This window comes from Mirounga leonina, unplaced genomic scaffold (genome assembly GCF_011800145.1).
Source record: "Mirounga leonina isolate KUSES-001 unplaced genomic scaffold, KU_Mleo_1.0 Mir_173, whole genome shotgun sequence".
Lineage (NCBI taxonomy): Eukaryota > Metazoa > Chordata > Mammalia > Carnivora > Phocidae > Mirounga > Mirounga leonina.
The window spans coordinates 90,234,339-90,258,621 of NW_023270447.1; the positions used below are offsets into that span (position 1 = coordinate 90,234,339).

Here is a 24,283-nt window from a genome sequence, read left to right on the forward strand (position 1 = left end):
CTCCGAGGGAGCTGCTGTACTGTGGCTACTCTCTCCGGCGCCCTGGAAGGGACTCGGGGCTCCCCGCGGCCACGCGCTTGTGGCATTTATACGACGGCCGAGCGAACGCACCTGCGCCTCTCCTGTAGTCTCTCGGCAGCGGGCGGATGGTCAGTCACCGAAGTTGTGGCTTCTGTCTTGCAGCCCGTGTACTTTCACACATCCTTAAACCACCCTAACGTGGTGGCTGTGGTCGAGGTGGTCACCGAAGGCCGGAAGCGGGACGGCTCCCTCCAGGCTCTGTCGTGTGGCTTTGGAATTCTTCGGATCTTTGGCAACAAGCTGGAATCTCCTACCTCTGCCTCCCAGGACAAGCGGTATCTGCCTCGTTTTCTTCATCCTTGGGGGTTTCCAGCATCGTTTTGTGGAGAATTAACTGCTTATCACTGGCCATACTAGAAAGCTTTATGATGGTCAGCTTGTGGTCTGTTCCTAACAGTGTGTCCTGTGGGATTAACTGTTTGCCATTTCTGAGTAAGCCAAGGAAGTGTCCTCTAGGCTGGAGTGGGACTGGCTCAGGCCCTGGGTGTGGGAGTCGATGGAGGTGGGCTCTCACTTATTCCCGTGGGGTTTTAGGCCAGTGACCCAAACTCTTGACTCTGATTCATCATCTGGGTGTGAGAGATAACGCCATGCATGTCCTAAGTGATGTAGGGAAGGCGTTAGGGTTCAAAGCCAACGGCCAAGAAAGAATTCTTGAGACGCCTTTGGTACAAAAAGCCTGGGGACAGGACCCGGGGGGCGTCGTGAGTGGTGGCCCATTATATACTCTCAAGTTGGGAGGGGTTCAGGGAGAGTGTAAGTCTCCAAGGAATTTGGAAGCAAGGTTTCCAGGGCCTTGAGCTATTGTTGGGGAAAGGTCATTCATTACCGTCTAATAAAACCTGAATCATGAGACCCTTCAGATGTATATCGGTGGGGCATATGCTTGGGGGATGATTGCCAACATGTATCTTGAGGGGGATAGAGATAAAGGAGGTTTCCAAAGGAATTTTTCTATGTTAAAGTAGACTTAGAGGGTCCTGGGGGTCAGGCTAAGACTGCCTTTTGCCTTTAGCAAAGTATTAACACCGAGGCAGCTGCGTCCCTAGAGGAAGGTCACTCTGCCTGTTTCAAGGACTTGTCACTGGGCTGTAGGTAGTAAGGAAATTTAATCATTTTTCTTCTGCCTTTGTTTCCCACATCAGTAAGGTTCCGTGGGTGCTAAATAGTATGTTCTTCACAAACAGTGTCACCTCGTCAGCTGGGGGCTGAAGTTTCCATTGTCACTCTGGGCGGGGCTAGAGCATCCCAGGCCTTACCCAGCAGATGCCAGAAGCACTCTCCCTCCCTTCCCAGCTGTGACGATCAGAAATATTTCCGGACGGTGTCCTCTGTGAGGCAGTGTCATCCGTGGGTGAGAAGCACTGCTCTAGATACACAGCCTTGAGGATTCCTCAGATGTTGTCTTTCGTGGGACGCGTCAGAGATGATAAATTTCCCTGGTGTAGTGTTTCTAGCCCCTGGGTCTTGGGTGCATTGAGGCGATGCTGTCTGTGCCCTGGAGGTGTGTGGCCAGGAGCTCTGGGGGCACGGGGGCGGCTGCTCGGCTCAGCCGTCTCTTTTCTGCAGAGGATGCGACTGTATGGCGTTGAGAAGGCTCTAGCAGGTGTGGGGTGAGAAGTGTGGCTGACGTTTCGGGACTGAAGGCACGATGCAGAGGGCTGACGTGCACTCTGTGGGCTTGTTTTGCAGGTTGAGGCTGTATCACGGCACCCCCCGAGCCCTCCTGCACCCGCGGCTCCAGGACCCCATCGAACGTAAGAGATGCGGCCCTCCCGGCCGGGCCTGCGGCGTTGCCGTGGAAGTCCTCCCGTCCTTCCTCCTGTCCTCCCTATAACTTTCCCGAGGGTTACCCGCTTTGAGTCCATCTTGTGCTCTTTCTCAGCCTACACCAGTGTCAGCTTAGCTGATTTATTAAGCGGATTAGGGCAAGGTGTATCATGGGCTTGGATTTTTGATACAGCTGCAGGAGCCGTGATGCGCTGGCCTGAGGGGAGGGTGTTGCTTCGCGCAGATGGCCCCGGGAGGCAGCCCCGAGCCGCTGGGAGGGAGGGCTGTGGGCCTCCCAGGCTCCGGGGCGGCGGCCGTGCGCACCAGATGGAGTAGCTGCTGTTTGTCAGCGGACACGCCGGCACCAGAAAACTTTCACTTCGAGGTGCAAGGGTTCTGTCCGGCTCGGCAAGGCCGTCCACCTGTGCCCGACTGCAGAGGACCGTCCTGCAGGGGCGCCCGCCATCCTCCTCGAGGCCCAGCAGCCGGGGGGCCTGCCTGACGCAGAGCAGGGCTTCCTGCCGCACCTCCGTGACCCGGAGGGCTGTGTGGCCCACTCTGGCTGCCGGCCGTGTGGAGGATGGACGGGGACGCCCAGTGGAAGCCATCTTGGAGGCCTGGGGTGGAGGCCCGTGCTGGCCCAGGGCAGGGGGTGTGGAGGGGGTCCAGTGGTTGGAGCTGGATCTGTTTGGGAGGGTGACTTTCTGTGTCTTTGAGTTGTTGGCTGGATTCTGTGATGGGAATTTTGAGTATGCCCCATGGCCTGAGTTAAAAATCAAGCCAACCCCATCCCTTCCACTGCCCGCTGAATTTGGTGAAAGTTTCACAGTAGAGGAGGGATTAGTCTGAAGCTTAATTTTACTGATAAAGATTGGCTCTTAGGTTATTTCTCAGTTGAGTCTAATCATTACTTCGCCAGCATTTTGTGTCCTGGGGCATCCTTAGGGTCAGGACTTTTTTTTTTTTAACTTCTTATTTTATATTAAGTAGGCTTCACGCCCAACGTGGGGCTTGAGCTCATGACCTTGAGGTCGAGAGTCACATGCTCCGTGAGCTGAGCCAGCCAGGTGCCCCTGGATCAGGCCCTCTTGCAGGATGTGCATAAGCAGCACGTTGTCCTGGGGCAGTGAGTGAAGGCTGTGTGGTGTGGGGGCGCCTGAGGAGGGGCCGCGCGGCTGCTAGGTGCTGTTCCCTCCACCCTCTGGAGCTCTGTGTCTGGGCCCTTCTCAGCTGCTGCTTTCTCCAGGATGCTCTCCCAATCCACTTCCCCCTAGCTCACTGTCCGCTGTCTGCACCTCTCCTGGGGTTTGATCCCGTTCTCCCTGGTGCTGGGTATCGGTGTGTTTGTGTCTTGGCTGCCCCAGCAGAGCGTGTGTCCTTGAGGGCCGGGCTCTGTCTCAGAGGATGCTGCCCCCAGGGCCTAGTCCTGCTGCCCAGTGGGAGAGGGAGGCCGGCTGGGGCCCAGGTGCCTTCTAGCCCCCCTCTGATAATGGGGACCAGGCAGTGCCTGGACTTCACCACTCGGGGGTTGGGGGGGGAGGTGAGCAGGAGAGTTTTGTTAAGTTGCGTTAAAAACAAGTATCTCTGTCACTGCAGTTTTAGCAGAGTTACTAAGGGTTGATTCTTTTTTGCTTTTTGGGCTGAACTAACAGAGCAATTCCCCTTTCTCCGTGGAAAAATACAGTTCCTGTTTGTGGTGTTTCTTTCTTAGATGCTCAGTTTATTGGCTGGCTTGACCGAGAGGGCCGTTGGTCCCAGCTGAACATAGGTGTTTTCTCCCCCAGAAAACAGACACATGACCCTGCTTGAGAGCTGTAGCCTGCAGTACGCCCTCCGGCCCCACCCGCTCCTGGAGCCTGTGTTCCACCTTCTTCCCGAGAACCTTCTGGTGTCTGGTCTGCAGCACATACCCGGCCTCCTTCCAGCTCACGGAGAGAAGGGTAAGGGCTGCTCTGTCTCTCTCCGTTTGGTGAGTCTGTGTTAGCTGATGGTCAGACCTCGCAGGAATCAGGCTCTGTGGTGGGGGGTGGGCTGGGCATGGCTAGTACCCTCAGCAAACAGCCTGGTAGGGGTGGTGGTGGGAGGGGAGGAGGGGGAGGAGGGGAGGGGGAGGGAGAGGAGCAGGGCAATGCCCTCTCTCTTTGTAGTCCCTTCTGAGCAGCATCTCGCATCCCTCAAGTCATTTCTGTTTTCTTCTCTTGGGAAATGCTTTTGTAAGACAGTTCATGTCTTTATGACCAAGGTTAGGAAAACCATTGTTGCTAGTTCTCAGCCTTACTGGACCATATCAGGGGCTTGATTATTTTTATTTTTAAATTGTGGTAAAATAGACATAACATAAGTTTACTATTTTAACCACTTGTAAGTATGCAGTTCAGTGGCAGTAAGTACTTTCACCTCTTGTACAACCATCACCACCATCTGCCTCCAGAACTTTCTCATGTCCACACACTGAAATTCTGTCCCCGCTAAATAATAGCTCCCCGCATCTCCTCCCCCAGCCCCTGGCCACCACCGTCCTGCTTCCTGTCTCTATGAATGTGACTCCTCCGGGCCCCTCCTCAGTATTCGCCCTTCTGTGACTGGCTTATTGCACTTGGCATCATGTCCTCAAGGTCCATCCTGGACCATATCTTGTTTATCCTTTTACCTTTCCATGGACACTTGGGTGGTTCTGCCTTTTGGCTGTTGTGCATAATGCTGCTGTGAACGTGGGTGTGCGGTGGCTTGATTATGTTTGAAAACTGAAATCCACGTGCAAGCCTCATGGTTCTGTCCTGGTGTGTTTTAGAACTAGGTTCTCCAGCGGTGGGTTAGGGACAATGCCTTCACCACCAGGAGATCACCGCAGAGGTATGCTCTGCTCTCAGGCCTGCTGACAGGTCTTGACCTGGGCCTCATGCTCCTTCTGGGCCCTTTCGGAGGCTTTTTGTCTGACCTTCTGAGGAATCCAGAAGGGGCCGCACCAGTCCTTTCCCACTGGCTTTGCTGGAACCTCTCGTCTGGGGTGGGCTCCCTCCCTGTTCTGTTCTGGGGAGAGCGGGATTGGGCGTGGGTGTGACTTAGAACAGAAACACTCAAGACCCCAAAGAAAAGAGGTAGCTCAGCTCCAGTATGGGAGTGTTTTCAGTAACAGTGTCCTTGCACATGACTTGGTGTTCTGGTCCATGCTGGGATGCAGACATTGTTACCTGAGTTCAGGAATTTCTGGGATGGGCCCGCGGTGGTTGTCACCATCACAAGGTCACTGTTTCATCAGTGTAGAGATGATGATATATGAGAAAGGATAAATTAACGAAGAACAGGACAAGTCCGAGGAGGGGTCCCAGCTTTGGATCTGCCATGGCTTACCAAGCTCCAGTCCCCCGCCACCCACAGCCCCACATGGGAAGTCTTCTCCCCCTCGGTCATTTGCCTGTGTCCTCTTGTGAGGGAAGGAGGGGTCAGACAGGGAGACAGAATGCTGCATGGTCATTGCCACTGACACTGAAAACAACATGACAACCTTGCATCTGGTGCTGAGACCTCGGCCCCCTAAGTACTGCTGTGCTACGAGCTGATGTCCAGATCCTAGGTGCGCACCTGCTTTCGAGTCAGCTTACAGAAGTCTCTCTGACCTGGGGTTCTGGGTGGGCAGACGGTGGTTGGGGCCTGAGGTTTGTCCCTTACTCTGACTTGCCAGTGGGGTCAGCAGAGCTGCCCATCAAACCTGGAAGTACCGTATCTCGTCTGTGGGCTGCTTCCGGGTCACTGCTGGAGCCAAAAGGGCAGCTCCGAGGGCCCCGAGTTGCTCTTGTATTTTATGTCGGTCTGGGGAATCAAAGGGGCCAGTTACAGACCAGGGCATGATTCCAGCGCCTCACCCTTAAAGGTCACGTCTTCAGGAGCAGTCTGAACCTTGGTGGCTTCCTGTCACCAACCCCCCCCCCCCCCCCCCCCCCCCCCCCCCCCCCCGCCCAGTGGAGCAGCCTGTTGGTCACTGGACACTTGCTGGATGCAGGCAGTGTCTGAGTAATTGCAACCCTGATGACAGTTTATGTTGTTGTTTAAAAGCTAATGACCAGCGACCCTGGGACTGGAGCCGTGAGGTGCTCAGGCGGGCGAGCGCTGACTTCAGCGGGCGGGAGCATACTCCCTCTTCTCGGGAAGAGAGACTGAAACACAGCTTCTCACCAAGTCCCCTGGTGACCATCTGAGAAAAGAAACCCGTTTTGCTCTGCCTTCCCCTGACTTGCAGCTCACCAGGCTGATCTATAGTTCGCACTGAGCCTGCTGTCTGTGTTATAAATCCTGCCCAGGGTCTTTTAGGCTTTTGTGACTCACTCTTGGAAAAGGGTTTCTTTGCTGAATAATATTTTATAGCCCTGAAAGGGCCAAGGCAGGGACTGGTACTGGCTTCAGCAGTGGAATTCACTTGCAATTGGCAGAGGGTCTGATTTTATTTTGGTGCCGTATGGGGACATGGATATTTGTTCCTTTGTAAAATGCCACCATACAGGAGGATTGAGTTGTTTTTAACTGGAATTTTTATCGAGGTCGCTCTAGATTCACATGTGGTTTTAATAAATAATGCCGAGAGACTCTGTGTGTCCTTTGCCCAGTTTCCCCCAAATTGTAATGCAAGGTCACGGCCAGGATACGGACATCGACATAGTCACCAGGCTCCCCCCCACCCCCCACTTTGACTCATCTGTGTGAGGACTGACTTTTGAAGAGTAATTTTCAACCCGGGAGTGACTGGAAATGACAGGTCCTAGCTGTGACCGCTCTTGGCGGCTCTCTGTCACTCCCCAGAAGGAAGGCAGGCCTTTGTCCTCGAGCGGCTCTTAGAGGGAAGCTCTCTGAATCAGTCCAGATTAGCAGGTCCATCATCTCTTCTGCAGCCAGGAAATCCATGCAGCCTCCCTCATGTGGTCTTCTCTTCCTCGCTTGTTCTGACCTTTTCACTTGCTTCGGTTTGACAGGCCTGGGCAGCCGCGTCAGCGCCAGGGTAATTGCTCACATGCTCCTGAAAGCTGCTTCTCGCAAGGAGAGCCCCGTGCCCTGCTTAGAGCGAGTCTCCATGCTGGGGCTCCTTGGCCCGCTCTCGTGGCCGCAGATCTGCGTGCCAGTCACGTGCCCGGTGGCATGCCACTGCCTCGGTCATTGTGGGGGTGGTCTGGCGGGATCGGGACCAGGAATTCTCTCGTTTGGGAGAAGGCTCAGATCGCTCACAGAGCTTTGCATAAAGTAGCTGAGTGCACTGAAAGCTTAGTCATGAATATAAGGGGGAAGCCTGTTTTCTAGAACTGGACCTGAAGGCCAGGGGCCAGTGCCAGGACTGAATGGAGTGCCGGGGGAGGCTTCCTGGCCAGGTGCTCAGGGGGGTGTAGGGGTCCTGGGCCCACTTTCTCACAGGGCTGCTAGTGCTGGAGGAAAGCGGAGGGCCTCACGTTCCCCCAAGCCTGCCGACACCATACAGGCATCTGGAGCGGCTGGAATGCTTGGCCACAGCCCCCCGCCAGGGGCTTGGTGGGAGTGAGCCGTGGACTGGCAGCGTCTGGGAGTGGGCAGGGCCTCTGGGGAGACCTGAATGGAGGCTCTGTCTTCTGTGCTCGTGTCCACAGGCCACCATCCATGGTTTGGATGGCTGTGGTGCTTCAGGGGGAGTCCTGGGAACCGTGGCTGGCAGCAGCATGTGCCCGGCAGAGAGGCAGAGAAAGGCCGCTGTCCTTGCCACGTGCTCGTCCTCCATGACCATCCTCCTCATACGGGGCCTTCAACGCGTTTCTTCCCTGACCTGCAGACTCGCTTCACTCTGACCTCTTCTTCATGGCTTTGAACACCCACCTCAGTGACGTGCATCTCCCACCCTTCCTTCCTTGCTGCCTCCCCCTGTGGTCCCTTCATTTGGTTTAACCGAATGGCCGCTCCATCCTGCAGGCCTGCTCATGCGGACGTGCCTCTGAAGCGGCCTTTGCCGTCGGCCCTCCCGTCCTGGGCGGGGCGCTGGTCCAGGCCCTGCTTCCTCATCTGTTAAACCAGAGCTCGGCAGAGCTCTCTGGAGAAGTGTTTTGTCGGAACTGTGTCCACCGGTCTGCCCCATGGTGGCCTGTTCTGGTTGGTGTCCCACGTGGTCCTCCCGAGTCCCTGCTCGGGAGTCCCCTGAGGTGCTCCTTGGAAATGCTGCTTCCCCCATGCCGACCTGCTATTGGAGGTCAGACGGCATCCAAGCACCTCAGCGGCTGTGGGGCGCATCTCCCAGGCTCCCGGGGCCACTCGGGTCCTCGCCGGGATTCACCTTCTGGGTTGGCCCATGTGGGCGCCGCGGTTGCGGGTAGGCAGGGGTGGTGGTGGGGTGGCAGGAGCAGAGCTGGTGCCCGCCCTGTGTGAGCTCCGGGTGTTACCTGACAAAGGTAATTTTCACGGAAAGTCCTCCCTTCCAGTCTCACTCCCCAGGGAACCGCCCCAGAACAAACCACTGCTCCGGGTTTGGCGTGTGCCTTGTATCTCTAAACGGGTTCATGGATGCTTGGGTTTGTCTGTGATTCATCTGTGGATCCGCGTGCACGGGCCCTGAGCTGGGGAGAGGGCACAGTGCCGGGCTCTTAGTGGAGCGCTCATATCTTGGATGGACTGAAGCAAGAGCGGATGTGTCCTCCCACACAGCCATCAAAGGCAACAGGTGTTTTAGAAACGCAGATGGCTCAGACTCCTTTCCGCTCTTGCCTGGGGTGCCCTCATCTCATTCTGTTGTCCCTCTTGCAATGCTGTTTGTCGGGTGAGGTGCGTTCTGATGAATCAAATGCCCTTCCAGGAGAGCTGCATCCCGGGGAGGCTGGGGACCCTGTTAGGACCTCATGGGGAGGGGGGCTTGTTGGGCCTCTGGGGGTGTTTCTGAGCGCTTCCCCAGAGGATGTCACTACAGGGAGTTCTTGTCTGTTCTGTGCCTGTAACCCCTGTTTTCTCAGCAGTGCATGTGTGGGGGTCCCCAAGGGAAGGGGGTCCACTTTCCTGTAGGAGCAGTGCTGTTTTTGGGATTGCGTTCCCATCCATAGGCTTGGCAACAAGCATGGGAAAGCTAGCCCCAGTCGCAGAGCACAAGGGCCAAGAGTCCTCCCTGGTGCTCAGCTCTGCCGAGGTTTCGTCAGCCCTGGCCGCTGAGGTTGGGTGGTGGAGTGAACGGGGTGACGCTTCAGATGGTGAAGCTGCTCTGAGGGGGATGCGGGAGTGGGCAGGGGAGAGGCTCTGCGTAAAATGGGGACATTCTTGGGACCTGCCCCTGGAGATGCATTTGGGGAGCAAAGGAATGGGCTGGTGAAGCTCAGTGCTGAGAACTTAGGAAGCGCCAAGCCCCAGGACCTGTTGTTCTTTCTTCACGGGATACTGTCCTCTGCCGTGGCCACCCTGTGGCCGCCTTTCTGCTTGGGAGGCCCTTCTCCAGAGCCTGCACCTTTCACAAAACATGGCCTGGAGAAAGCCGGCCGGATGCCACCTAGTCCTGCCCTGCCTCCTGGACCACTCAGGATCCGGATGGTTCTACCCAGTGCAGATGTGGCTCCTCAGTATCGTCTTCTGGTGGAAGAACCATCTTTCCTCTCCCTGTCTGACTTCTGTGTGTGGGACTTGCTTCTCACCTGTCTGTGAGACCAGGGTCATGACTCTTTGTTACTGCTAATGGCTCTGGGCCCGGGGGCCACCTTGTCATGGGGGCGCTGTGCAGAGCCTGCTTCCTGCCCGGACTGGGCCTCTTCCAGAAGCACTGGGCTCTGCCACCTTCCGGACACCCGGATCTTGCTCCCATTCCTGCAGTGTTGCCCCTTGAGCCGTGGAACCAGACGGACTCATCCCCAAGGGAAGTCAGTCTGGGAAATGGCCTTTGCCCACCACTATTTTAGTTTCTGTATGTGGCTGGTGAGGGTGGGTAGGTTCCCTGCGGGATGGGTTGTGGTCCCAGCACATGTACAAGTCTGTCTGTCCCTGCCGCCACCCCCGTCTCTGTGAGGGTTGGCATCAGCCGGCGCCCCAGGTCCTGCCTGAGTCCACTGCTCCCAGCACGTCCCGTCCTTGCTACTCATGGAGTCTGTATCCGCGAATCCACTTTCCCTGAAGTTCTCACAGTGCTTTTCCTGGTCGTTCATGGACATGTGCTGAGCAGCTTAAACATGTGAGTCTCCCTCACGCTCGTTCCTGTGAGTGGGGCGGCCTGGGGCACGTCACTTAGCACGTCCGAGCCCCGATTCTCTTGTAAAATAAGGAGAATAGAACGTACAGGACAATCCTAAATCCGTGCTGAGGATTTAGGATTAGTCTGGTGAGATGTGTGTGTGTATGTGACTCTGTTCTTGGTCGCTCTACGGAGCACACTGTGGACCGTATTAGCTCTGTCCCCGCAGCACCGTCCCGGCTCCACAGCCGAGGAGACCGAGGTTTAGAAACTGGGGTTGGCCCCCAGGCCCTGGCCCCAGAGTGCACGTGACCACCGCGGTGTCCTCCCTTGTTTCAGGACACGCGGTTCCTTCCGCCTGCCGGGCAAGAGTACTCAGCCCTCCCCAGAGGCGGTCGTGTCGGCCAGGCCTGTCCTCTTCCTGCTGATGACAGTCCCCGCTCCTTCCTTCTCTGCGCCCAGAGGGTCATGGCTGCCCTGACTCTTCTTCCCTGGAATCCCCCATGAGCGATCCCGAACTGCCGGGCGGCCCGTGGGCCCATTGGTGGGGAGGCCCTGGTGCCAGGGCCAGTGGTCCTGCAGCTGTGGCTCCCGGCGGGGGACGCGCCCGGCTTTAGCTCCTCTCTCTCTTACCTCTTCTGTCCTCTTTCTCTGATGGAAGGTCATAATTCAGGATGGGCCTCAGACCCTTGCTGGACCATTTCATGGAAGGTTGGACTTGTACGTTTCTGTTCTTTAAAGAAACATTGTGGCAACATAGATGTAGTGTGACACCGTTTTAACCACTTAAACCGTGCAGTTGGGGGCAGGAAGGGCATTCACACCGCTGTGCAGCCGCCGCCACCGTCCACCTCCGGAACTTCTCATCTTGCAGAACTGCAGCTCTGCCCCGGGAAACGCTCGCTCCCTGTCCCTGTCCCCCACCCCTGGTGCCCACCCTTCCACTTTCTGCCTCTGATTTTACCGCTTTAAGTACTTGTTGTGAGTGGAACTGTCCAGTATTTGCCTTTTTTGTGACTGTCTCATGTCACTGAGCACAATGTCCTCAAGGTCCATCCAGGGGTCAGAATTTCCTTCCTTTTTAAGGCTAACATTCTATGTATGGATCGACCACATTTTTCTTACCCCTTCGTCTCTTGATGGGGTTGTTTTTAACTTCTGGCCGTGGTGAGTAACTATACCTGCATTTTGCATGGGCTCTGATTCATCCACGGAGCAGCTTAAACACCTCTTTTTAAAATCAGAAAGGAATGTGCAAAATTTCTTAGAAGCATATGCATATTTGTGAACTATGCAGAATCTAATGCATATTTGTGATGGGGAAGGTGTGGAAAACCATAAAGAAGGAAATAAAGTCATCTGTGATTATTTCCCGTACATATCCTTACATACATGTAAATGCATAGGTTTTCAAATAAAATTGGCATTAAATGATCTAACACACAGTGTTATGTGTATTGTTTTCATCTACAATATTATTATTTTTCAGTCATTGAATAATCTCTGACAATATGGGTTTTGTTCTCATTTTATAAGGAGGCACAGTAATTGGCTCAACATTCCCCTACTGGTGAGCATTTGGTTGTTTCTTATTTTTTCTATTATAAATAATGTTTAATGAGTATTCTTGCATATAATGCTTTGCCTCCACGTTTGATTAATTTTGCCGAATAGCTTCAAAAAGTGGAATTAGTGGGGCAGAAGGTGGCAGAGGGTGTTTTTAGGGGTCTTGGTGCACGCAGAGGTGAAGCCGGGTCTGGCTGCAGGCTTACCTCCCTGCAGGATGACCGAGGGCTCTCACTGCCACTCCCTCTGCGCCGAGTCTCACGCCAATTCTTTCCTTTCTCTGACTTTGGAATCTGCTCTTAAGGTCTAAGATTTTGCACCTTAATTCTTATGTGTAAAGCTTGGGAAGAGACAGAGGGCAGCAGAGCAGTGATGGGGACGGGAGGGCAGAGCCTGCGGGTTGTGTGCTCGTGGGGAGGCGGTCGGCTTGGCCTTTGTCCTGCCTTGGTGCCGGAGCCCGGTGGGGAGGGCTCTGCGCAGACCTGACAGCGCCCCTCACAGCCGAGGATTGATGCACCTGCTCTGCACTGGGCACTGAGCTGCGTGCCAGGAGCCAGCGACCCCTTCTGTCCTCACGGAGCTCCCAGTCGGGGCTGCTCCCCCCCTCCCCCCAGGACGGGGACTTTTCTCTTGTGGTGTCAGCCCAGACGGTGTTTTTGCTTGTTGGCTTAATGTGCTCATGAGTATTTCTGCATGTTTCCAAATGGTTCAAGGTAAACGTACAAAAATAAGAAATGGCATCATTGGCTGTGTTCTTGCTAGAGAGGAAGTCAGTGATAAAGGGAAACCAAGCTGATAGGAACAGATGTTACCCTGCATTCTGTAATCTGTGTTCTTTGGATTGCTGAATTATAAAATGTGTTCCCGGAGGAGGGTTGGGGGAGGAATCGGGCTGTAAATGAAACCTGGGCTTGTTTAATCAGCTTGGCGTCTCGGTGTGAACGGAGGTGGGTTCTGATTCAGTGTTTGGTCTGAGTGCTGTGCCTGTGGTCTCTTCTCTCCCCGGAGGGCCTAGAGCCACGGCCTGGACCTCGGTGGGTGAGAGCCCCTGGATGCTTCTGGTGGCCCTGTCCCCACGGATACGCTCCATGAGCCCCCTTGTTGTTTCAGGGGATGCCCTCCGAAAGCCTCGCCTTCAGAAGTCTGTCACGTGGTACTTGGACGATTTATTCTTCACGCTGTATCCTTCCCTTGAGAAGTTTGAGGAGGAGCTTCTGGAACTCCTTATCAGCGATCACTTCCGGGAGGTACTGTCTTACGTCGCAGAACTTACTCTGAATGTGGAGATGCAGGCGGGGCCGGGCAGAGGTGGGGAAGCTGCCGGCCGCTGATGCTGCCAGGGTGGACCGCCCAGCCCCTGGTGACGCAGTCCTGCCTGCTTCCTCTTTTAGTGGCTTGCGAGGGACACCCAGCCCTTTGTCTTAACTTTGGTGTGACGTGGGTTTTGTTCCCTCGATACCCTAACATTAGTTTTGTTATATCTTAGAACAGTCTTCATTTAAAAGTAAATTAAATCACCAAATGAGCATAGGGAAACCAATAAAATAGTCTGTGTTTTGTCTCAAAATGTCTCAAAGACATTTGGCTCATTCCGAGGACATGACTTAGAAGTCTTAGTCGTTTTATCCCGGCAGACCCGCTTTCTGTGAAGGGGGCTCCCCGTCACAGCGCCCAGTTCTGCCTGCCTGTGTGACACATTTGCCATAAACTCCTGGCTGTGACAGGCCACAGCTTGTCCCCACTTGGCCTTTGGACAGGTAGCTCACTTTCCTGTATACTCTGTGTCCGGACCCTTGCGTGGCTCCCCTCAGGCTGCAGGTCTCAGTGCAAACCCGACCGCCCTGACAGCCACCTGAGTGTGCTGTTGAGGCCGTGGCCCGTTCCTCCACCAGGCTCTGTCTGTGTGTCACCCTGCTTCCTTTGTCCAGGTGCTTGGCTCTCTCCGAGAGCGCCTGGTTTCCTTACCTGTTCATTGCTCTATTATCAGTCCCTCTGTGGAGCATTTGTACCAGGAGGACAGGGTCATGGTTGGGTTCACCGTTGCACCCAAAGTGCATCAGTATCGGCCCGTTGCAGGCCTTTAGTGACTCTCAGTCATGACAATGAGTGGTTCCATCAGTAGGTACCCATCCTAGCAGTCTTTGAAGTGAGCAGGGTCTTAGTCACACACACACGCACCTAGACGCACACATGCACGCATTGATGAGATGGACTTTTTTTTGCTTGCTGCCCATTTTTGACAGCGTAGTTCCATATGATGTCTCGTATGAAATAGAAACACAGATGCTTTAGGAGCATCATTGTTGAATTTTATGTATTCCCATAAAAATCACTCTATTATGTATTTTTACTACTTTGTATTTTTGTTCGTATCCAACTGGTAGCTACTCCGTTACCTCCATCACCCTATTTTCGTTACTCAGAGACTGGTAGGCTGAATTTAGGTCTGTTCAGCTTGATTAATGGGCAATGAAGAAAACTTGAAGATTCAGGAATCATTTCGCCACAATCACATAATTCAATAAACAGTAATCGCCTGGAGGACTGTCCTTGCTCATTTGTTAAAGTGCCTTTACATTTTTTTCTTAAGATGAAACACTTTAATATCCAGCGATCACTTTGGGGCAGATTCTGTGTTTATTGTTTTATGACTTACTGCATAAATATGCTCCCTCTTCCTGCTGCCCCTTCGGCCCCAAGCTTCCAGTGTCTGAGTCTAGGGGAGGGCAGAGGCACCTCGGGGGCCGTGGGCTCCTGCACTCCGGGGCCCCGGGTCCCCCGTTGCTCATTTGCTGCATCTTGAGAATTGAGCTCAGCCATGGGAACCTGAACAAGAGTTTGGTCTTCCGGGGGGAGGGTGTGCTGGGGTGCATTGCCCTGAGAAATATATGCCTGAGACGGCTGTTACAGTTTCTTCTCTGCTTGCCTCTCCCCTGGGAGCTTCTGCCCTTCTGCCCGGGGACTTACTCTGGGTGATGTGTGCTTTCCTAGGGGGGCATTCCGCTGGACGGCAGCGCGCTGGAGATCTTGGAGCGCCGCCTGTGCGTGGGCGTGCACAACGGTCTGGGCTTCGTGCAGAGGCCGCAGGTGATGGTGCTGGTGCCCGAGATGGACGTGGCCTTGACGCGCTCTGCCAGTTTCAACAGGAAAGTTGGCTCCTCCTCGAAGGCCAGGTACTCTCCCCAGGGTGTGAGGTGCGGCCCCGTGGAACTGGGAGGTCCGAGGGTGCACATAACCGGGATCAAAGCAAAGTGGAGCTGTTTTTGCATGTGAAGTGTACGCTTGTCTGCCCGGGCTTTTTCCCTGGTGCCTTTGTTTCCTCTTGCTGGCTTACACCCGTTAGGAGCAGACCTCAGTGTTGCCCGGTTGGAAGAATCCTGGTTTGTGCCGTGACGGTTCTGGAGTTAGCATGACAGGCGCCTCCAGCTGTGACTGCTTCGGGTCCGAGGGGACCCTGGCATGCTTTCCTCCCACTGGGCCTGCGGTCAGCGTCTCGTACGGTGGAGAATCAGCAGGCAGGAAGTCCTGTATTCCCAAGTCAGAACCAGAGACCTCTCCGAGGGGTGCCACGTGCGAGGCTGGGCAGAGGCTGGCCCTGGAGGATGAGCCTCCCTGGAGACCTGGCTGTATTGTCCGTCCTCCTGACATAAGCTCTGGCGATTTGGAACGAGTGTTGATTGAGGCACCTAGAAGGGCTCGGGTTTGGGAGCTCCCTTGGGGGCCAGACACACAGCAGAGCTCAGCGGCATTGCTGGGGGCACTTGCTGGCACTGCCTGACCCGCCACTGCTCTGTGTTCTTGACCTAGCTCTGGGAACCAGGCTCTGGTTCTGAGAAGCCGCCTCCGCCTCCCTGAGACGGCCCGTCACCCTGCGTTTGCCGTCGTCTTTCAGCTGGAGTATGTGTTCAACGGCCCTTCCGGACTGGACGGCAAGGTGAGCAGGGCCCAGTGCTCCGTGCCCTGAGGGTAAACAGAGTCGCCACCGATGTTCCTGTTAAAGCAGTGTAGTTACTGATCATCAGCAGTGTGGATAACAGGGGTAGTGCGGGATTATAGAAATCGCTTCTTCCCAGTGATAGCTTTGTTAGTCATTTCCCGTCTGTATGGTAATAGAATGTTCTGCCGGCGGTGGTAATCAGTAGTTCAACGGGCATGCACAATAGCCTTACTTCACAAATATCAAATCGATAATTATTTTGAAAAATGAGTCTACTCTAATGTATTTTTCATATGCTATTAAGTACAGTAAAGCTTGAATCTGCACAAGTGATAAATGTTTTCTCACAGTGAACTTTGTGTGTCTGTATCATAACTAAGTAAGTGTCCCTAAGGTTCAGCTGGAAGAAATACAGTTGACCCGTGAGCAGCACAGGTTTGAACTGTGTGGGTCCACTTACAACCAAAAAAGATTTTTTTTGTAAATACAGTTCTTTAAGTATATTTTTTTCCTTATGATTTTCTTAATGACATTTTATTTCCTCTGGCTGACTTTTTTTTTATTAAAGATTTCTATTTATTTATTATTGAGAGAGAGAGAGAATGATAGAGAGCATGAGAGGGAGGAGGGTCAGAGGGAGAAGCAGGCTCCCTGCTGAGCAGGGAGCCCGATGCGGGACTCGATCCAGGGACTCCAGCACCATGACCTGAGCCAAAGGCAGTTGCCTAACCAACTGAGCCACCCAGGCGCCCCTGGCTGACTTTATTGTAAGAATAGAGCGTATAATACAAACTATATACAGAATACATGTTAACTGTTCCTGTTACTGGTCAGGCTTCTGGTCAACTGTGGGCTGTTAGTAGTGACGTTTTTGGAGGAGTCAGAAGTTACACGCAGGCTTTTGACTGTGCGGGGGTTGGTGTCCCTCAGCCCCGTGTCACTCAGGGCTCAGTGTGTAGACATCATTTACATCACTGATGGAGATTCTTTGGAAAACTCAAATCATGCTATACTTAAGATTCGGTTTTCCGTTTGAAAAAGCAAATGTCAATTTAACGTGTAAATTAAAAATAAAAGGGTGACGAGGCACCTTCCATGGCAGTCGGTCGGCCAGCGTTGATGCGCAGCTGATGGAGGACCAGGACGGAGAACGGTCTTGGGGTGAGCCTTAGGAAGGGGAGGGGGCTGCCGAGTGGAGGTGCTGTTTCATTTTCTCATCTGCTCTCGGCTGTCTACACCTCAGGTCGGTATAATTCAGTCCTGATCAGGTGAACAGATCTAGAGGCAGGTGTTCTGATTATGGCTGAACACACCGTCACCAAAGTTTTAATCAAGCTCCGCTTTTCTTTATTTATTATCAGAAATTGCAGCTGGAATGCAACTGTGTGTGAGTGTGCCTGGCTGCGTGGGGTGGGCGCCCCGGGGCTTGGGTGGGGGACTCTGCCAGGAGGGAGGGCTTCGGGGCTGGCCCACCCGGCACCAATCCTTGAAAGGAGACATGGAGGGGGCCTGCCAAGTGGCCCCTGGGCCTGGTGCCCTCCGCGTCTCGCGTACGTGTAGAGAGTGTTCCCTCCAGAATGTTAAATTACAGTTTGCTTGCGATGACGGAGTCTGTACGCAGAAACTGATGTGTCTCACGTGACACTTTATGATTATCTGTTCACTCTTCCCTGAAATGCTTAACCAGCGCCGGTGGTTTTACCATGTGTTCCTGCTTCACGGAGCCTTTGGAGCTCAGCGTGTAATAGCTCATCGGTTCCCTGTGGTGCGGAGGTTTCTCCTAACACGGAGTATTGGATTCCGTTGTACGGCCATCAGCTGCGCTTTCTTCAGCGCAGTCTGTAAAGGGGGGTCCCGGGCCGGTCCCAGGTCCCTGCCTGCCGTGTGCATGGAGCAGCGGGCGGCCGCGCAACCCGGGGGGCGGGCCTGAGTCGGACAGGTCTCCACGTTGGGGGGAGGGCACAGGGGCGCTGCCGGCCCTCGTCCTTCCCTGGGAGTGTCCCTGTGTTGGTGGGGGCGTGCCCAGGTTGGGGGGGACAGGCCACAGCCAGCAGGCCCCGGATCCCTCTGCGGGCAGTCGTGGAACGCGCTCTTCACTTGCATCCCGCCTGCGAGCCTTTCTTCCTTTCTTTCCTTGTGTGAGAGCTTCGTACGACGGACACTCCAAACGTAAACTGAGGCAGACCCCATAGTAAAATGAACCAGGTAGCTCAGCGGTTGCCAACTGCGTGTGCAATCCTGTTTTGTCCATACCATGTCCCAAAACCCGTTTTGATGTATTTCCAAGCAAATTCCAGTCATCTTCTGCTTAGATTACTGTGAACCTTGTGGCACGTCTGACTTTTCTTCTTTTAACCTTTTTGTTTTGGAAAATTTCAAATATGAAGGGAGAGAGAAGCCTGTGATGGACCCGGCGGGGTGCCCGGCCCCGCCCCTCTCAGCCCACGTCGCTGCCTCTGCGAATGGTCCGTACGCGTCTCCGAGTGAGGGGACTGCTGCAGTACCATCATCACACCCGAAACACCGCGTCACTCAATGTCCAGTCTGCCTGCGCGCATGTTTCTCAAGTACTTTACAGAATCAGAAGTAGAAGAGCCAAAAACATAAACGAACTTCTCTTTGGAAAATGGTTTCTTTTTTTTTAATTTTTTTTTAAAGATTTTATTTATTTATTTGACAGAGAGAGACACAGCGAGAGAGGGAACACAAGCAGGGGGAGTGGCAGAGGGAGAAGCAGGCTCCCCGCGGAGCAGGGAGCCCGACGCGGGGCTCGATCCCAGGACCCTGGGATCATGACCTGAGCCGAAGGCAGACGCTTAACGACTGAGCCACCCAGGCGCCCCTGGAAAATGGTTTCTGAACCAAGTCTTCCACACAAGGGGGGCAGCCGTGGTGCCGAGACCTGTTCTCAAGATGTGTTCCTTATGTCTTGTGTTCTTTTATTCCTAACACTTGAAGAAACAGAGCGGGCCCATGTCGCCCACGCTTTGGACCGGGAGCCAGAAGCCTCAGACTCCTGAGGCCCTTTGTGAGGCCGGCCCCCTTTAAGCGGTCGATGGGGAGAAGCCATCCGGCTGCTGCGAGTGTATCCAGTTTACACCCGGTCACCTGAGTCTGAGAGAAGGTTTTTGGCCCCGAGTATTTTGGTAGTCATTAACAACAAACTAGAAAGACTGTTTTGAGAAGACACGCTCTTTGTTGGTAATCTGTTGGGAAGTTTTTGCATCTTTTAGTAAGCCAGGGCTTTAGTAAAGCCCTTTGTAATTCATCTTCGGGTTAGCTGTGAAGAGCCAACGGAAGCACGGAGGCACTTCTTCCCCTCTGGGAATTAGAGTACATGGGGACAGTGCGCCCACCTTAGGCGGCCCGTGTAGAAATACTAGGAGCGGCAGAGGTGCGGGCTCCATCGGTGTTTGCTGATGGTTAGCGTTGATGAAGCGGACTCCCGATCGTAAGAGAGTGACACAGAGTGAAGGCAGCTGTAAAAAACCAGACCCAGAGTCTTCTGCATTTTCATGTGAGAATAAGTGCACATCCCCAGGGGGCTGCCAGGGGTCAAAACAGTCCTTTTTGTGGAGTCACATAGCAAAATCCAAATCTCTAGAAGGTTAACATTAGCTAATTTATTATTTAGGTATTTTCTAGTGTTCTTTGGACAAAACAAGTCCATATAACAAAGATTGGAGTGCTTGCCAGGTGCCTGGGACTCCTCCTCAGAGCTGAATATTTTGATGTTCTGTATTTGGCACATGAGTATCATGCCTTGATTTATTCTGAAAATGATGTACATTTAAATGTTTACAACTTGGAAATATAGATGTCTTGAGGGTTTTGTGGAAGTCTTTCAGGATAGCCTGGCTTGTCCCCTGGAGCATGCTGCCCTCCACACCCCACCTTTCCACCCGCTGAGCCCGGGCTCTGCCCTCAGTTTCCCGAGAGCAGGCAGGGCTGAGTGCCCGATGTGTGCCGGTGGTTGCTGACGGAGAGGGTCTGCTGCCGAGTCTTCCATTTTGTCCTGAATGTTGGGCTCCCCTTACGCCTTTAGGTAAGATACCAACCCACTTTCTGAAAGTTGTTTTTTTGGTTTGTCTTTTTCAAAAATGTTTTATTTTACTAAGAAATTCACAAGGCCTGAAACAGTTTTAAAGTGTATAGATCAGTGACATTCTGACTTACTTTTTTTTTTAATGTCTTTTTTTTCTCCTGGTAACAATACACGTAACACAAACTTTCCCATCTTAACTGTTTTTAAGCGTGCAGTTCGGTGACATTGAGCACATTCATGTTTGCTGTGCGGCTCTCACCTCTGTCTGTCCCCAGAATTCAAGTCTTGGTTTTTTTTTTTTTTTTTAAAGATTTTATTTATTTATTCATGAGAGACAGAGAGAGAGAGACAGAGGCAGAGGGAGAAGCAGGCTCCCCGCGGAGCAGGGAGCCCGATGCGGGACTCGGTCCCGGGACTCGAGGATCATGACCTGAGCCGAAGGCAGTCGCTTAACCAACTGAGCCACCCAGGTGTCCCGAATTCAAGTCTTGTAAAATCATAGAGTATTTGTCCTTTCCTGGCCGGTTTCTCTCACTCGGAATTATGTCTTCATGGCCCATCCATGCTGTGGCGTACTGGAGAATTTCCTTCCTTCTCACGGCTGAAGAATGGATATCCCGCGTATCCCGCGTTTTGCGTGTCCAGCCAGCGGTTGATGGGCTTCGGTGGCTTCCACATTCCAGATGTGGTGAATAATGCTAACATGGACACGTGTATACACATATCTCTTCAAGACCCTCCACTCGGTTCTCCTGGGCATACACCAGAAGCAGAATTACTGGATTATGTGGGAATTCTCTTTGTAGTTTTTGAGGAACCCCACACTGTTTTCCACAGTGGCTGCACCATTTTACTTTCCCACCAACAGTGCGCGAGCGTTCTGGTTCCGCCGCGTCCTCACCAGCATCACTGGTTGGTTTTTTGGTAACAGTCGTGTGAATGGGTGTGAGGTGGTGTCTCACTGTGGTTTTGATTTGCGTTTCCCTGATGGTGGTGACGCTGAGCATCTTTTTCCGTGCTTATTGTCCTGTATCTTCATTGGGGAGGTGTCTGTTCGGGTTCTTTGCCTGTTTTTGAGTCGGGTGGTTTGTTGTTTTGTTGCAGGGTTCAGGAGTTCTCTCCGTGTTCTGGATGTTAATCTTTTATCAGATAATGTGGTTTGCAAATCTGTTTTCATCTTACTGTTGGTGGGCTTTTCCAGCTAATAAATCAAGCTGCTCTAAGCATTCTTGGGCAGGTCTTTGTGGACACACGTTTTCATTTCTTGTTGCCGAGTGCCGTGGGACCGAGTTCTGGGTCCGAGGTAGATACATGTTACCTTTCCAAGCAGTGCCTGTTTCCCCAAAGTGTTTACACCAGCACTGTTTGAGAACAGCTGCTCCGCATCCTCACCAGCTTCTGGTTTCATCTGTCTTTAACGTCAGCCTTTCTTGTGGGCATGAATGTGGTTTTAATTTGCCTTTCCGTGATGACCAGGGGTGAGTACGTGTTCTGTGTTTGTTGGCCATCCCTACTCTTCCTTCATGAAGCAGCCAGGCCATTGTTTTGGATTGTGAGTAGATGGGAGTTTCTTTTATATATTTTTGCTATGAATTTTGCATCAGATACATAGATTATGAATATTCTTCTGTAGTCTGTCACTTGCCTTTTCATATTCTTAACATTGTTCTTGAAAAGACAAAAGGCATAGTAGGACTTTATATAATTTCCTTAAAAACTTTTTATTTGGACCTGATTTTAAACTTACAAATTACAAAAATACTAGGAATACTGGTCTACTTCTACCCAGATTCACCTGTTCACATCGGCCGCACTTGCTTTATCTCTGCTTGCTTGCCCTTGTTTCCTCCTCCCTCCTGTCCTGTGTGTGTGTGTGTGTGTGTGTGTGTACGCGCGTGTGAACTCTCTGGGAATGATTGCAGGCATCACGGCCCCTGACCCCAAATGCTCCAGTGTGCATTTCTGAAGGTGGGGTGCCCTTCTGTGGGCACAGACAGCAGCCTGCCTGGCTCAGCACCGAGTCGGGCCGTAATCTCCGCTGTAGTCCAGGCCTGCTGGTGACCTGGCATGTCCTTGGTGGCATCTCTCTCTGGTGCAGGGTGCGTGGTGGTAGGGTTCCTGCCTCCAGGTTCTCCTCTGATCTGGAGCAGCTCCGCAGCCTTTCTTTGGCTTTCCTGATTTTATTTTTATAGGACACTTTCCCTCCTTTTAGAGACTTTTATTTCTAATTTTTTAGAGGTAGAGGTCAGTGATTCATCAGTCTTATATAATACCTAGTGCTAATTACATCACGTGCCCTCCTTCATGCCCATCACCCAGTTACCCCATCCACCCACCCACCTCCCCTCCAGTCACCCTGTTTGTTTCCTGAGATTAAGAGTCTCTTAGGGTTTGTCTCCCTCTCTGATTTCGTCTTGTTTTTTTCTCTCCCTTCCCCTATGATCCTCTGTTTTGTTTCTTAAATTCCACATGAGTGAGATCATATGGTAATTGTCTTTCTCTGATTGACATATTTCGCTTAGCATAATACCCTTTATTTAGTTCCATCCATGTTGATGAAATGGTAGTCATTCATCCTTTTTGATGGCTGCATAATATTCCATCGTATTATATACCACATCTTCTTTATCCGTTCATCTGTCGATGGACATCTTGGCTCTTTCCACAGTTTGGCTATTGTGGACATTGCTGCTATAAACATTGGGGTGCATGTACCCCTTCGGATCCCTACGTTTGTATCTTTGGGGTAAATACCCAGTAGTGTAATTGCTGGGTTGTATGGTAGCTCTATTTCCATCTTCTTTTTTTTTTTTTAAAGATTTTATTTATTTATTTGAGAGAGAGAATGAGATAGAGAGAGCATGAGAAGGGGAAGGGTCAGAGGGAGAAGCAAGACTCCCTGCCGAGCAGGGAGCCCGATGTGGGACTCGATCCCGGGACTCCAGGATCATGACCTGAGCCGAAGGCAGTCGCTTAACCAACTGAGCCACCCAGGCGCCCCTCTATTTCCATCTTCTTGAGGAGCCTCCATACTGTTTTCCAGAGTGGCTACACCAGCTTGCATTCCCAGCAACAGTGTAAGAGGGTCCCTCTTTCTTCGCCTCCCCGCCAACATCGTTTCCTGTCTTGTTAATTTTCGCCATTCTGACTGGTGTGAGGTGTATCTCATTGTGGTTTTGATTTGGATTTCCCTGATGCCAAGTGATGTTGAGCATTTTTTCATGTGTCTGTTGGCCATTTGGATGTCTTTGCAGAAATGTCTGTTCATGTCTTCTGCCCATTTCTTGACTGGATTATTTGTTTTTTGGGTTTTTTGATAAGTTCTTTATAGATTTTGGTAGAAATGCTTTAAAGTGCGTGTTCCTCATGTTGGATTTGGTGATGTACCCTCCTGATGGAGTCAGTGTGTGCATCCCGGCTGGACACTGCAGTGGGGCGGGTGTGTCCCTCAGGGACCCACGTCAGAGGTGCGTGCTGTCCCTCTGGCCTCGTTGGCCTGCTTAGTTTTGATCACTGGTCAGGTGTTGTGTGATGTCCCCACTGGACAGTTACTGGTTTTATCGTAGCTAACAAGCAGTCTGTGGGGAGACCCTTTAAGCCCCTCATCTAATTGTCCCCTGGAGTTGGCATCTGTTGCTGCCTCTCTCAGAACGAGGATTTCCAGCTCCACATTGGGATGGACTCAAGGACACCTTTAAAAAAACCAAAAAAACCCCCCTACCATCCCTGGTTATTTTGGTGCTTGGATTATCCCAGAGTCGTCCACAGTCCCTTCAGGCTGTGTCCTTGTGACATCCTCTGTCGTGTTCTGTTTTCTGAGCAATTTCTTACATTCTGGCAGAACAAGAAGCCCCAGGCTCATCTCACATCTTCCCCGTTCCAGCCCCGAAATCAGCCATTTCTGTGAGGAGCTGTGGTTTCCCACCTCTGCCTTTTTCTCAATAAACTTTTTCTTTTAGAAAAGTTTTAGATTTACAGAAAAACTGTGTAGATAATACGGAGATCCCACACACACTTCCCCAGTTCCGCTATTATTAGCCTCGTTACTGTGGTACATTTATCACAACCAGTATTAATATATTATTACCAACCTAAGTCCATGCTTTATTTGAATTTCCTTTCCTGTTCCAGGACCCCACCTGGGATGCCACACGTCATATAGTCATCATGTCTTCTTACACACCTTTGGACTGTGACACTTTCTCAGACTTCCCTTGTTTTTGATGAGCCCTGGTTCTTTTTATTTATTTATTTTTATTTTTTAATTTTTAAAAAATATTTATTTATTTGAGAGAGAGAGGTGGGAGGAGGGGCAGAAGGAGAGACTCTCCAGCAGGTTTCCCGCTGAGCACGGAGCCCGATGTGGGCCAGATCCTGGGACCCCCCCCAGATCATGACCCGAGCTAAAATCAAGAGTTGGTCGCTCAACCACCTGAGTCACCCAGGTGCCCCAGCCCTGGTTCTTTTTAAAGGGGATGTGTCTGCGTCTGGATCTGGGCGTTTCCCAGCTCTGATTTCAGTGGCCAGAGCTGGGAAACTCACCACGGAAACACACATGCACACATACGCGCACACACACATAAACACGCGTGTGCACAGACTCGGCTTAGGACTGGAGTTCTTGCCGGCCCCAGGCCATCTGGCAGGGTGCTCTGAGCCTCCTTCCCCGTGGGGCCCTGCCTCCTTCCTCAGGGAGAAGCCGCCGCACCATCGGCCCCTGCGCAGGGTTGCTCCCCCC

The 24,283-nt window shown here is 52.5% G+C and overlaps 1 protein-coding gene across 1 annotated transcript in view; it reads left to right on the plus strand.

Annotated features, from left to right (window-relative positions):
* The window catches only part of NPHP4 (nephrocystin 4), a 115,395-nt gene that overhangs the window by 21,547 nt on the left and 69,565 nt on the right, over positions 1–24,283 (plus strand). The window contains exons 5-10 of the mRNA XM_035019936.1: positions 184–356; positions 1,774–1,838; positions 3,636–3,791; positions 12,674–12,810; positions 14,555–14,736; positions 15,371–15,497. Of these exons, the coding sequence (XP_034875827.1) occupies positions 184–356; positions 1,774–1,838; positions 3,636–3,791; positions 12,674–12,810; positions 14,555–14,736; positions 15,371–15,497 (840 nt within the window). The remainder of the gene's footprint in view (positions 1–183; positions 357–1,773; positions 1,839–3,635; positions 3,792–12,673; positions 12,811–14,554; positions 14,737–15,370; positions 15,498–24,283) is intronic.